At 39.0% G+C, this 13,064-nt stretch overlaps 1 protein-coding gene across 1 annotated transcript in view; it reads left to right on the top strand.

Annotated features, from left to right (window-relative positions):
• GALNT12 (polypeptide N-acetylgalactosaminyltransferase 12) overlaps positions 1 to 13,064 on the top strand; it is a 46,092-nt gene extending 33,028 nt beyond the window's left edge. The window contains exons 8-10 of the mRNA XM_027741081.2: positions 2,437 to 2,550; positions 8,523 to 8,678; positions 11,286 to 13,064. Of these exons, the coding sequence (XP_027596882.1) occupies positions 2,437 to 2,550; positions 8,523 to 8,678; positions 11,286 to 11,423 (408 nt within the window). The 3' untranslated portion in view covers positions 11,424 to 13,064. The remainder of the gene's footprint in view (positions 1 to 2,436; positions 2,551 to 8,522; positions 8,679 to 11,285) is intronic.

Genomic DNA, 13,064 nt, shown 5'->3' with positions numbered 1-13,064 from the left:
CCAGCCTCCGGATTGGTGACTAAATGGCATTGTAGAGTAACACCAGCAACATTTCAATAGAAGGCAAATGCTGTACAAAGACGCTGTGAGTAGTCCTGCATGGGTAGAATGTTTTAGAACTTAACTATGTGTTTCAATGGCAAGGTGATCAACATTTTTTCTTGCTTCTGTTTCTCTAATGCAGCATTCTGCAAAAGAAATAAGGTAAGTCACAGACAAAATTTTGTTCTTATTGCATGACTTTTTTATGATAGATATAGGAAAAAAGCTTCAGAAATGAGTGGACTAGCACTGTTTTGGTAGAGCTGTTACACGTAAAAGGATCTTAAACTGTATATTCTCATTTCACAAGAGAAAAATATTTCACAAATTCTCTCACACATTTTTTCTGCCTTATACCGGGGCAGATTTTATTATTTTTTTGCATAAATGGTGCAGATGTTCAAATCTTTGTGTGTCATTTCAGATCAGGTCATTTAAAAGCTTAGAATATATTATTCCCACAGATTGGGTCTTGAATACCTATTCAGCTTCCTGATAAAGTGTGGGCACAAAACAGCATCTACTGATGTCTGATAAAATGAACTAAAAGAACCAGGTCAAAATGTGGACCATGTATATGTAGGAATATGTCAGCATGTATCACAAGCATTTGTGCATGAAAGAGACAATGAGAGAACGTACACAGTAGCATCCTGGGAGTACAGCCTCGTTTTTTAACCACCTGAAATAAAGCTTAAGTTCAATAAGCTTTTAAACAGCTTTTGTTGTGTGTATTTGGGCATTGAGTAACATACATAGGAGAGTTGCAGTAGTTCTGATGGTGCATGGCATTTTCAAATAAGGTTATTTAGAATTCCAAGCCACAAAGGGGAGCACATGCTTGACCATGTGCCAGGGGCTGATGGTGAAGAGTGGTAGCAGGGGCATTGGGTTTCCTGGAAGGGCACCACAGATAAGGGCTTTGCTGGCCTTGGAGCCAGGACACAGTCAGCCAAAGTCATACGTTATTAAACATACTAACGAGAGACCCTGTGATCCTGAAGAGAGCTGCTGACAATGACTGAAACTGATTCATATTTTTAGAGATACAGTTACCAGTTTTAAGTTGTTATGACTTTTAAGTTGACATTTCTTGTTGTAGAAGGTAGAAACATGAGAACCTTATTGTTTGGTTTATGTAGTTCCATGGTAGCTTAAAAAATAATCTCTATAAGACACTTCTCTTTCCTGGTTTTCTAAGTGTAAACCTTGCCTTGCATTAGGAAGATAAACAAAATGTCCTCTTTTGACTGCTCAAGGAGGTTTGCAGTGGTCTAGTGTGGGAATGGGCACAAATCAGTGAAAAGACGTTGGGTGGCACTGAAAGTAGAAGCTGGGAAAGCAAAACATATGTAGAACACAAGAATCTAATTTTCCAGCTTGTGTGGTTTGCTCTGTGGTGGATATGGGTCCTGGAGGGTTTGTTTTGTTTGGTTGGTTTTAGCCTTCTGCAATTCCTTTGTGTCCCTTCATTCTCCACACTAAGAACTGAAGATAAAATTATCATGACTAGGGAAGAACTGTGAAATTACACCTTGCTAAACTAACTCTTGTGAGATTTACGTTGCTTATTCTTTTTGTCTGTGATATAATTACACTCAACAACAGGGGCATTCAGCTTCTTGTTTACAGAACCTATTTTGCTGTGTGTAATTTCAAATTTGGTTAATCAGTACTTGTTAAGGCATTGTTTAACTTATTTTCAGTTACTTTTGCCTCCTGAATACTTAAATGCAAATCCTTGCTAATTAGCCTGTTGTTTTTAAAATCAGCTAACTTAATACTTCAAAATTTAAAAATTATGCATCTCTTATGTCAAAGCTCAGGAACACTAGTAAAGAGCGTTTAATATCATATCTAGTTCTTTTTCCAGGGATATATTTTGTCTGCTTACATGATTTCTGATCTTAAAATGTGTCTGCTTGTTCAACCTCAAGAGGGTACTGGAGTCCTTTCGAGAACAAATCCTTCTAACATTTCCCATTTGACAAACTGAGAGAACTATGTAGTCATCTTTTCATAAGAAATTTGAACAAGTAGATCCTGGGGGGGAAAAAAAAGACTTGGCAGACTATTTTGTTCTGCATGACTTGCTGGTTTGTTGGGTTTCAACAGTTTTTTGTAGTTTCTACCTACTTCCTTTGCAAATACACTGGAACACAGCGTCATTCCTAGGGGAAACCATGGTACCTGGCTGTTTCAATGCCCAAAGTCAAGATGGTCCCAACAGCTTTATTTCACATTAGTCTGAGAGATGTTACCATTGGATCCATTTGATCTATTCCTGTTAATTTGCGATGGATCTCACAGCCCAGCTGGATGGGTGTAAAGTGAGTATAGAATATCTTCCTTACTTCAGACTAATACTTATAAACATTCTTTTGTTTTGTTTAGCTGAAGAATAGAGGAATGGAAAACTTCTGTTTTGATTACAACCCTACAAATGAACATCAAATAACTGGACACAGGGTCATACTGTACCCATGTCATGGCATGGGACAAAATCAAGTAAGATTCATGTTTTATTATCATTTTGGTTAACACAATGGTTGTAATGTAAGAAAGTATGGTAAAGTCATTGCAGTAAGGCTGAGAGAACATGTTGCCACAGTAAGGTGATCTTAGTTCTAATTTTGATTCTTGCACTAAACGCTTTTTATTTTGACGTATCTTCAGATCAGGTTTTCTTCATTCTGCAGATGTGTCTACCAAGTCCAGAGAACTCATGCATACCTTTATTATGCCTTTCATCAGAGCTCATTAGCAGGGGTTAATAGCACAGCAGTGCAGCTATAGTGCTTATAGGCCACTGTTCACTCATCTCCAGCTGGTCTTGGGCAGACCAGCACACCTCTGAGATTTTGTCTGTCCATGCCTCCAAGACCCTTAACAGCTTTGAAAACCTCACCTAGTTCCACCTGGGTCTGTCATCATGTCTCCTCCTCTTGGTGCTTGTGTAAGTGTGCAAGAGGTTTTGGACTGCATCTTCTCCCGTAATACATTCTCCAGAAATGTCCTCCTGGACTCAGGCTCCACAACCGTGGAGAGCAGGGATCCATTTAACACTTTCATTTTTACTCTTGGTTTTAACTTCTGAAGCTGAAAATGCTGGTGTTTTTCTCCATGATGATTGAAACACTGTGTGCAGCAGTGGTTAGTTATGATGCCCATAAGCCTCTCTGCATAAAGCCATTGTAAAAGTGTTGTGAGGCACTGTATGCCAAGTTACAGTGGCTGTTTTGCATGATTTTCCATGACCACCTTCCATACTTGAGGTTTGCTGTTTGATGTGTGGCATGTGGCATGTACTTGCCTATCGAGCTTGATTTTTGGCTTCTAACCCAGATTACACTAAACACAGTACTTGAGGTGTGGTCTCACCAGTGCCGAGTATCAGAGGTCTTGTGAGACCTCTTGTACATAACTCTGTGACAGCTTGGATGGCTTAACTGTTTGGGTCTTTTTTTAAGGAAAATAATCCAAACATTCAATTGAGAATGTTTGGAAAAGGGAAAAAAAGGGAAAATCTAGCTTGGAAAAGAACGAGAAATGTGGCAGATAAGCAGCGTATCCGTTGTTGTTCTGGATTCTGCTTAAAAGAAGACATAAAAGCTCAAGGAGTGAAAAACAAGTCTGCTTTGAGGAGAAAGCTTCTAATATGAATTGCATTTTATATGAGAAAGGGAAAAGGAACAACAATCTGAGCACTGTACTTCAGATCTTAAAAGGAAATAGATTTGTTGCTGATAGCGAGTTTATTGTCTTAAATATTAGAACTGTTATTTACTATTATTTATTAGTTCATGTCTGGTTTATGTCTTAATTTTCCTAATGTTTCTGTCCTGGAGGCTAAGATGCAGGGGAAGGCAGAAGGAGAATCTTGCACCATAGAAGCCAAAGGATGTCAATACTCACAGATGTATGCCAGTCATGCTAAGCCCCACCCTACCAACCCATTTTACTCCCTCAGTTCAGTTTCATACCTGAGTTAAGCACAGTTCTATACACCTATATAGAAGAGAAGTTAATAATCAGATAACCCAGTTAAGCCACTTTCTTATAAGTAAGAGCTGATTGTTTTTATAGATTAAGAAGTATTAAATTTATAAGGTTACATGCTAGCACACAGAAGGTGTTTATACATTTGTTTTTTCCTTGTATTACAGATTACAGAGAGGTTGAATATTTGTATTTCTCTGAACCAAAAAAGTTCATTTAAATTTTATCCCTTTCACCAAGAAAAATAAAGACATGGGATAAAAGGTGAAGGCAAAAGAGAAGTACAATTGAGAGATGAATTGTCATGAGATGACATTTTTACAGTTATCATTTGTTTAGCTAGCACTAAAAGATGAACTGAATTTACTGCAAAGATATCACATCGCTGGATATTAGTGCTCTTCCATCTCTGCTGATGGTACAATGCATCTGTGTACCTGCGGTCGCAGGCACGAGGATAAAAGCACCGATACTCTGAACTGTGCAAACCGCTCCCTCTGCTGGCATCCAAGCAGGAGGAGGAAGGAGAAATGGAGAAACTACCTGACTGCAATATAAACCAATAAAAGAAAATATGAGATGACTCAAGAGAACTGCAGAGCCTGAGGAAGGAAGGTCAATCACAGGAAATGGATAAAACAAGATTAGTGAGATGGGTAAAAGGCATGGGAGGGTTAACAGGAGCCAGGGAAAAGGGGCCAAGGTGACAGAGGGCAGTAGTAGTTTTGGACAGAGGTTGGACAACAGGTGATGAACAGGGCATGTGTGATAGAGGGAGGAGTAGTTAGGAGCTACAGGGAGGGAGAATGAAACAGAGTCACTGGAGAATATTTTAGTGGAAAGGGGCAGGGTTACAGAACATGACAGCAGAGATGTCATGTTTGTGTGCAAATGAGGGCATGAGTAGGGGTGTCAGGTAGTTGCAAGAGAATAATGGACAACAGGAAGAGCTGCGGGTGGGGGAACAGAGAGAGGCTAAAATGAGAGAAGATGTAGAAGCATAAGTGAGATAGGAAATGGAAGTCAGGGTTGCTGAGCTTGCACCTCCCTTTTTTGGCTCATAAATAGCTGTGAAATCTACCAGCAGGACATTTCTCTCCATTTCCTTCCCATCCCACCACGCTTTTGACAGTTATTCTTAAAATGCTGCTCCTGGTGGTATGAATTCCTTGGTAGATGACAGTGTCAGAACCAAACCAGTCAAATCTCCCATATGTACATCCACCGCTGTCGGCTGATGAAATGATGATGGCAAGGTTGATCATCCTCTTCACTGGAAGCAATTCTCCACTTAGAGTGACCCCTGAATATCTGTGTGCACTGTACTGAGAAGAGAGAGCTCTGTGATCTTGGTTATTTGTAAGGTCCAGCACCTGATCCCGTTTTAATCTCAGTAAATAAGAACCACTCTCAGATAAATAAAGTCCCTGGTGATTTGTAGGTGTACTTCCTTGAACCCCTGGCCTAACTGAGAGGGTTCCCTTTAGTCCTTTTGAGTTGCTTTTGTGTAAGCAGTAAGAAAACTAACTGGGAGTTGCTTAAAATTAGCAGGTTCCTTACAGCAAGAAGGTGAGGATAACACTGCAGTGATAGGAGCTGATTGTATATGGAAGAGAGGCCAGAAATAGAGACAGGAAATACAGGCGCTGGCTACTCAGTGCTTGCACCTCAAGGTGCTTATGTTTTGTGGAAGTATCTGCCCCAGTAGATGAGAATGAAAGGCTTTGAAATTTAACAGCAATAAAGCCCATTCCTCTTCTTGGTTTGGCTTGGAAGCAGAACAGAGAGCACCAATGCATGATGGCAGGAAGTTGACCTGATGTGGTAAGAGGATGGGAAAACACTGACTGACAGTATCCTTCTCAATACTCCCATTTGCAGCTGAGAGATTTGGTAAATAGTGAGAGGCAAACTAAAGAATTCAGCAAAACCCTTGAGTTATCTGCAAAAAGAGTATCAGACCTGGTAACCTCTCTGCTGGTTCTACCCATGAAGTGCAAACTTCTTCCTACGTGCAGAAGAGCACTAGCCAGGCACAGAGAGGGGTGAGAGCGTTTCAAGGTCTGGTGAGGTAGCCAAAATCTACTGCTAGCCCCAGTACCAACTAGCACTGGTGCAGCTGGGGCATATCCTGTAGATTGTGTAGAAGCCATAGGCACTGGGAAAAAGGCCTCATCAAGTTTCCCAGTAGCACTTAAGGGAATCTACTGATTCCCAGAAGGAAAGAAATGCAGTAAGGCTACTAGTTACCAGATCATGGGTCAGTTTGAAAATGCTTCCTTTCTGCCCACAGAAGGCAAGAAAAAAGAACTAAAAAACACTTCACCTTTTGAGGAGCAACAAATTTATCTCATATATTACCAGAGCTTGAAAAAGCCCAAAGCCTGAAGTATTTATTCAATTTGAAGCAGTATTATATTCATTGGGCAACAGGGCAGGAGTGCTTGATTGTGAATACTATAACCCCATTCCTTAAAGATATCCAGAAATTAACCATTTTACTTACTCTTCAAAATCTGGTGCAAGTCCTTGAGAAACCATTCAGGGAAGATATCAGTAGTAAGAAGTGCTCTGATCTAGTAGCTGCTCCATCTACTCTTGATGCATCTGGTACAATAAGCAGCTTACAGGCTTTCACTGATACTGAATACAAATTGTTAAAGAGTTATTATATGTAATAAATCCCCTAACAAGCGAGGCCTTGTGGAAGTGACAGCTGTAAAAAAAGTGTCCATCCAGACACAAGTGAGCAGGACTGAAGCTTTTTCTTTATACACAAACCATAGAATTAAAATTCATGCCCCTATAGCTCACTGTGGTGCCCAAAGTGGCAGACTTTCCATGTGCCAATCAGATACTGAACCTGGGAATAAAACCTAAGGGCCAGGGAATAGACCCTGGCTATTAGGGTAAATAATAATAATAGTAATAATAGGACCAATATCCTCACAATTTACATTTTTTGATGATGAGACTTCTTTTGCATAAGGCAAATGTAAAGGCATTACAGCCTACATCATAGGAACAGGCTCTAGCAATAGGTTTCAAGGGGAAATCACGGTCTCCAGGGTGTTATGTCAGCAGGGAGACTCAAACTTGATGTTGCTTTCTTGAAATAGTCACTTCCTTTTGTGGCTTACTGCAAATGAATGGTGGTAGACAGGTTAATTCTGGGGGGGTCTGTCATTTGCATTACTGCTGGAAAAGAAAAGCCATGAAGCTCTATAGGGTGATGCAGTGAGCAGCACTGGTCTGTGTATGGCAGCAACAGCCACCGTGGCAGAGAAATTCCTGATTGTGATAATGGGAGGGTAAGATTTCATGAAACAACTATCATCACAGAAGTCTAGATCAGAGCTCTTACACCTGGAAATGGATGACTGCAGACTTTGTAACCACAGGGTCCTGTTTACACTGAAACTCCATTTTCGATTTCTCTTTCAAGGTTATTAGCCTTGCTGGTTGTTAAGGATGTTTTTGTGGTATGGTCAAGTATATACATTTCTGAATTAGTACAGCTCCCATCACAAAGCCTTACAGTCTCCAGGGGTGAAACAAAACAAAAAAGGATTCCTTCTCTCCCTCATCCTTTTATTGGTTTCTGCTAATGCAGCTGCGCTATTGGTAATAAGCAATTTTCTGATGTTTATAAAACTCTCCTCTACTCTATTGAGTATTATCTAAATTAGATCTAAACACACATCTGTGCACTATAGTCATCTAAATTATTTACAGGCATGATAAATACAAACAACTCTCAAACTCTGCCACTCTTTAATGAAAGTCCAAAAGTTGGCAGGTGTCCATGATAAATATAAAAATTTTAAGGAAGTCTTCAACCATAATTGCTACAGAAGCCAAGATGTTTTAAAGCATTCTACCTCTGTAGAATATCGTACAAGCAAAGCTAGTAAATTTTCTATAAAATTTTGTTCATGTTTAAAAGCCGCTGTAACTTTTTTAGTGTTGTAGAATAAGGTGGTTATCACCATGCATCCTGAGTACTTTGTAACTGGAAATGAACTCTGACCAAACTGCATTTGAAATATGCAGTGAGCAGCTCCTTAGTTAAGAGTAACATTGTTTTGTGACAACTGAATTAAGGTGCAGCATCAGGCTAGAAACTGTTTTCCGTCCTATTTCTAATAGGTGATCTAGAATGTGAGAGTAGAATATTACAGTCAAATTTTATAAGTTCTTTAATGCTGGAATGCCTGTTTTCCAGGACATTTATTCAGCATTTCATGCACTTGAAGTTCTCCCAGAGTAAAGCAGTGCTGTGATGAGATTGATTTTCTTCAAAATAGTAAGCAAACAGCAGAAGTTAAGGATCCTTGAATATTTTTGGCAGAATTTCCCTTCACAATAGCAACTTTAATATGTGAACTTAATTATAGTATCTTAGTATATATCCTTATAAATACTCTCATGTGTGCATGTGAAATGACTGCTGTCCTTTGCTTTTTCTCTTGGGTTTGTAGTTTTTTGAGTACACATCCCATAATGAAATACGTTACAACACCCGACAACCAGAAGTCTGTGCAGCAGTCGATTCAGGGACTGACTACTTGACAATGTACTTGTGTCAAGAAAATGTCCACAGTGTTCCTGAAAACCAGAAGTTTGTTTTCAGGGAGGTAAGTGTGCCTCATTGAGTTTGGGTTTGGTTTTTCTGGAAGTGGGTGGAAGGAGAATTGTTGAGGTTTTTTTCTTTTTATCTTAGGCCACAACACTAGCACAGATCTCTGGGAGAAATACGCTATCTTGGCTTTTAATATCTGAACACAGAACCAGGATAGCAGCAGTGCATTGGCAAAGAGTATGCCAGTCATAAAGAATAGGAAGATGAGAAGAAGGAAAGCAACCTTGATAACCTCAAAGGAGCTGGGAACACTCTCTTGCATCTCACCCCTGCTGTCTTCTCCCGAGATCTGATGAGCCTCAATATACCCCTTCCCCAACCAGTCTCATGACTGTCCTACTTCTGCTCTCTTTTCATTGACTTGTTTTATTTCACAGTATTTGTATTACAATATATCCCTAGTACTTCACATACCACCCTTACTTTATACTCTTCCCTGCTTTGGAACAGCTGCTTCTCCTCTGCAGACCCTCTCTCGTAACCCTTCCCACAAGCACCAGGAGTGCTCCCTTTTCTGCAATGCAATGTGCAGTTGTGTAATTTGATGCATCATCAAAAAATACCTTCTGCCCTATTCCTGCCCCTACACAGGACACATCTTACTGGCTATGGGGACTCAGCAGATCTGTACCTCTCTTTTTCAACCCTCAAGCCTACTCCCAAAGGGGGGAAATACTGAGAAGTGTGGTATATTTATTAAGCATAACATGATCTTAGAAAAACTTGTGTTTAGTAGTTTTTAATCTCTAAAGAAGTTCCTGAATGCCTGAGAGAAAATAAGCTGGATGAAAAATTATGGCCCTGGTCAGGTTCTGGAGTGTTATTATTTGGCTACGGGAAAAGGTCACATAATATATCAAAATGTTATATTTACATAATGTGTCTGCATAATGCATCCAAACTCTACAGAATCTATGGTTAACAAATTTCATGCTTAGATACTACCACCAGTGGCAGGGTAAATTCTAAAAAATTATGTGAAAATTACTGTCCATTCACTTAATCCAGTGCAGACTGAAGCTCATAGTGGTATTACTGAATAAAAATGTTTAAAAGGCTGACTATATAAATGATGTGTCATTTTAAATGCTGACTTTTAATAAAATTGCTCAAGGTCATATGCATTAATCTATAAGAATATATTGAAAGTTCTTCAGTCACTTCAGGAAGTAATTGAGAAAACAGAAATTTTGAAATTGAGAAATCTGAACAATTGAAAAAAAAGTTTTGGAATGCATCTGTTTCCACTGCATTCCTAACCATTAACTTTTAGCATCTGAAACTTTGGGAATTATTTTAAATTTTCTTCCTTCCTCATGATCACTTTGTTCCTGTGTGTGATTTGAACGTACTGCTCAGCTCCAATTCCTCTTCTTATACTGCATTAAATCAAAATCACCAGTCCCTAACTTTCAAGGCGAGTGATGGGTGAGCTGTCAGTACCACATTTCTTTTGCTTTGCACAGAGTAATATCAGACAGCTGTCCTTATGGATGTAGCATAATCACAGATTTAACCAGCCTTCCCAGCAGCCTGACAAGAATTAAGTTCTTATGGGCACCAAGTCAAAAATGAGTGAGGCAAATACTGATTAGTCCTCTCAAAAATGTGAATTATCACAACAGAAACAGGAAAGTCATTTAGAAGCTAAGCAAGCCCATGAGCAATAACACGCCACTGGGCATCAGGAGCTGTGGCTCAGGATGCAATTAAGTACAATATTCCTGATGACGGAAGGAGCAGACTTCCAAAGGAGTAAGGGTTATGCTCAGAAGCAGGGCATTTTTCTTTTGAAGCTGCTAAAGGCTTTGGAAATGGTTGCATGTGGGAATGTCACCCAGGCCAAAGGGATGGTCTCAGAGCAGGGCAGTTCTCCATGGCTGGCTACACTGCCTTTCTGCAGCTCACTATCCTAGTTGTCAGTGCTCCTGGATTGGAGTGAGAGACGTGAACTGGAGATTAAATGTGCTTGGACACTACTGTAACAGGAGGGCCTGAGACCTAAAAATGTGTTTGTTAGGGAATTTGACTGTGGAGGCCTGTCAGACCTTACACATTTGAGACAGCTGTGCTGCCCTCCAGCAAAGCAAGTGAACTCCACACACATCCATAGGCAAGGGGCATGCTTAGATATTTTTACTTTTTCCACCAAAAATGTCCCCTATGAAGAAAGGGGAAAATTTCTTGCTAAAAATATGTTCAGCATCTACACTTAATGAACAATATTTACCTTTTACTTACAAGATGTGCAATAAATTGCTGAATTTGGGTAATGCCTGTGCTTGGCTTTGGTTTTTACTGCCCATGTTCTGATGCAGTAACAAAAGGCAATGAAAGTGAATGATGTTAACACATACTTTACAGGCTGAGGTGTCACTACATGTATCCCTCTAAAGCAATGTTAATGTAAGTTTAAAAGCAGGGTCTTTTGATAAAGTTCAGAGATCCTCAAGTTAGGCATTTTGGCTTTACTGCATGGTCTCATTGGAAGGATATGCGTGATATTTATTTGTGGCAAATGTCTTCTGTTATTTTTAAAACACAGTGATGTGTCTGTAATTTTTGAGACCTGAAAAGCAAAATTTCTTTCTGTCTGTTGTAGGATAGTACCTTGTTTCACCTACAAACCCAGAAGTGTGTACAAGCCGAGTCAAATGTTTACAACGGTAACCCAGCACCATTGTTACGACCGTGTACCAACTCGGACTACCAGAAATGGTTCTTCAAAGAACGAAGTTGATCCAGATGTTGTCTAGGATATAGCTGAATACGAAAAATGTGCTCTTTCTGGTCAGCAGTTAGTCAGCCTTTTTGAAAATCACATGAGTGATATATTTTTGTATGGAAAGAACTGTAATTAGTTTACAAACCTTGGATCTTGTTTCCTGGAGCATTAGAAGGCACTAAGCATTGAGAGCTATGTAAAGTGCTACAGAATCTGCTCCTTTTCTCTTTATTTGGCAGCTACATAACTGCTTCTGAAGTGTCTTAAGTTCTTTTCACAAGTGACAATGTATTTTTTTAATCTACTGTGTGGAAGTAAGGCAGTCAAAATAATTGCACTAATGTTAATCTGCCAATAACTTAAAATGTTTATTTTTCTACTAAAACATTCTTCAGTTGGGCCTTTTAACAGATAGTAGTTAATAGTTATTCTCATCTTTTAAATACAAAGAAGGTAAATGCAGGCCATATTCTGCCCTAAGTGACTATCACAAACTCCTCACTGAAGACAGTGTGGATTTACACATGAAGGCAGAGTATGTCTGCATAGTTTTGCACAAATAACAATCTAGATGCATACAGATTGCACATGCCTGACAATACTATACCTTAAATGTTGTGACAATTTTAGATGCTCATGGCACTTGATGAGTTTCTAATCATGCTTAAGTCTGGTCTGGGAGTAAAATGGGCATTTTCTCATCTTTCTTAAAGAAATAAGGCAATAGTATTTAAAGACGATGCTTTGGGAAAAGCTATTTAGATTCACATGGACCTAGCTATGTGTCTGTGTCCCAGACTGCACAACTCATTTTAACATTATGTGGATTTTTAACATGCATAAAACTTGCAAGATCAGACCTAGCAATAATTCTTTTGAAAAAAAATTCAAAATTACAACTAAAGAAAATGAACCTAAGAAATTCTTTCATTAAATTGTGTTTAAATGATTCATGTAAAAATGATAATATTTTAAAGAATGGTTTTGCAAATAATTGATATGATATGCAGCTAGTATTAATGCAAAAAGAATTGTCTTTCAGGTATAACTTGCATTTCATCTGGGGACTTCTGTTTTGATGAGCTGGCCATGTCAAAGCATATAGTCCAGTTGAATACGTGAGGTTTAATCTGTACCAGTACAAGATGGTTTCTGCTGTGGTGTGTGGGATCTGCCTTACCTAATCAGACAAGTAGTGTGTGTATAGCAATGTATCTGGTCATTGACCAACATCACTACAATGCTGATTAGAAGGGTTTCAGCTCATAGGAATAATTTCTTTCTTTATCAGATGAATGTATGTTTATATATAGAAGGATGAAAATGTCGACCTTTTTCCCCTCAGAAGTCTTGGCATCTATTTTATTAGTTTGGGATGTATTTTGTTATTTGCCTTTGTTCATGTTTTCTATAAAAAATGTACAGTCTTTTCTTTGAATCCCCATAAGCTCATGCCATTTTGGCATACCTATTTATATGATTGGGGTGTGGGGGGAGGGTTTCTGCCTGTAGGAGATACATATGTAGGTTCTTCCAAGGTTTTTCTAAACCCGTGTAGATAGAATGTTTTTGTGAGCACCTTTAAAGTTTTGTCTCTGTGGGCTGTGGACTGATGAAATTGATGTTAGAATTAATAAAATATTTTGTGATTCAGTA

The sequence above is a fragment of the Pipra filicauda genome, unplaced genomic scaffold (genome assembly GCF_003945595.2).
Source record: "Pipra filicauda isolate LSUMZ 115617 unplaced genomic scaffold, ASM394559v2 scaffold56_size3634133_pilon, whole genome shotgun sequence".
Taxonomy (NCBI): Eukaryota; Metazoa; Chordata; class Aves; order Passeriformes; family Pipridae; genus Pipra; species Pipra filicauda.
The sequence above is the reverse complement of the archived record's forward strand: the minus strand, read 5'-3'. Positions and strand labels throughout refer to the sequence as shown.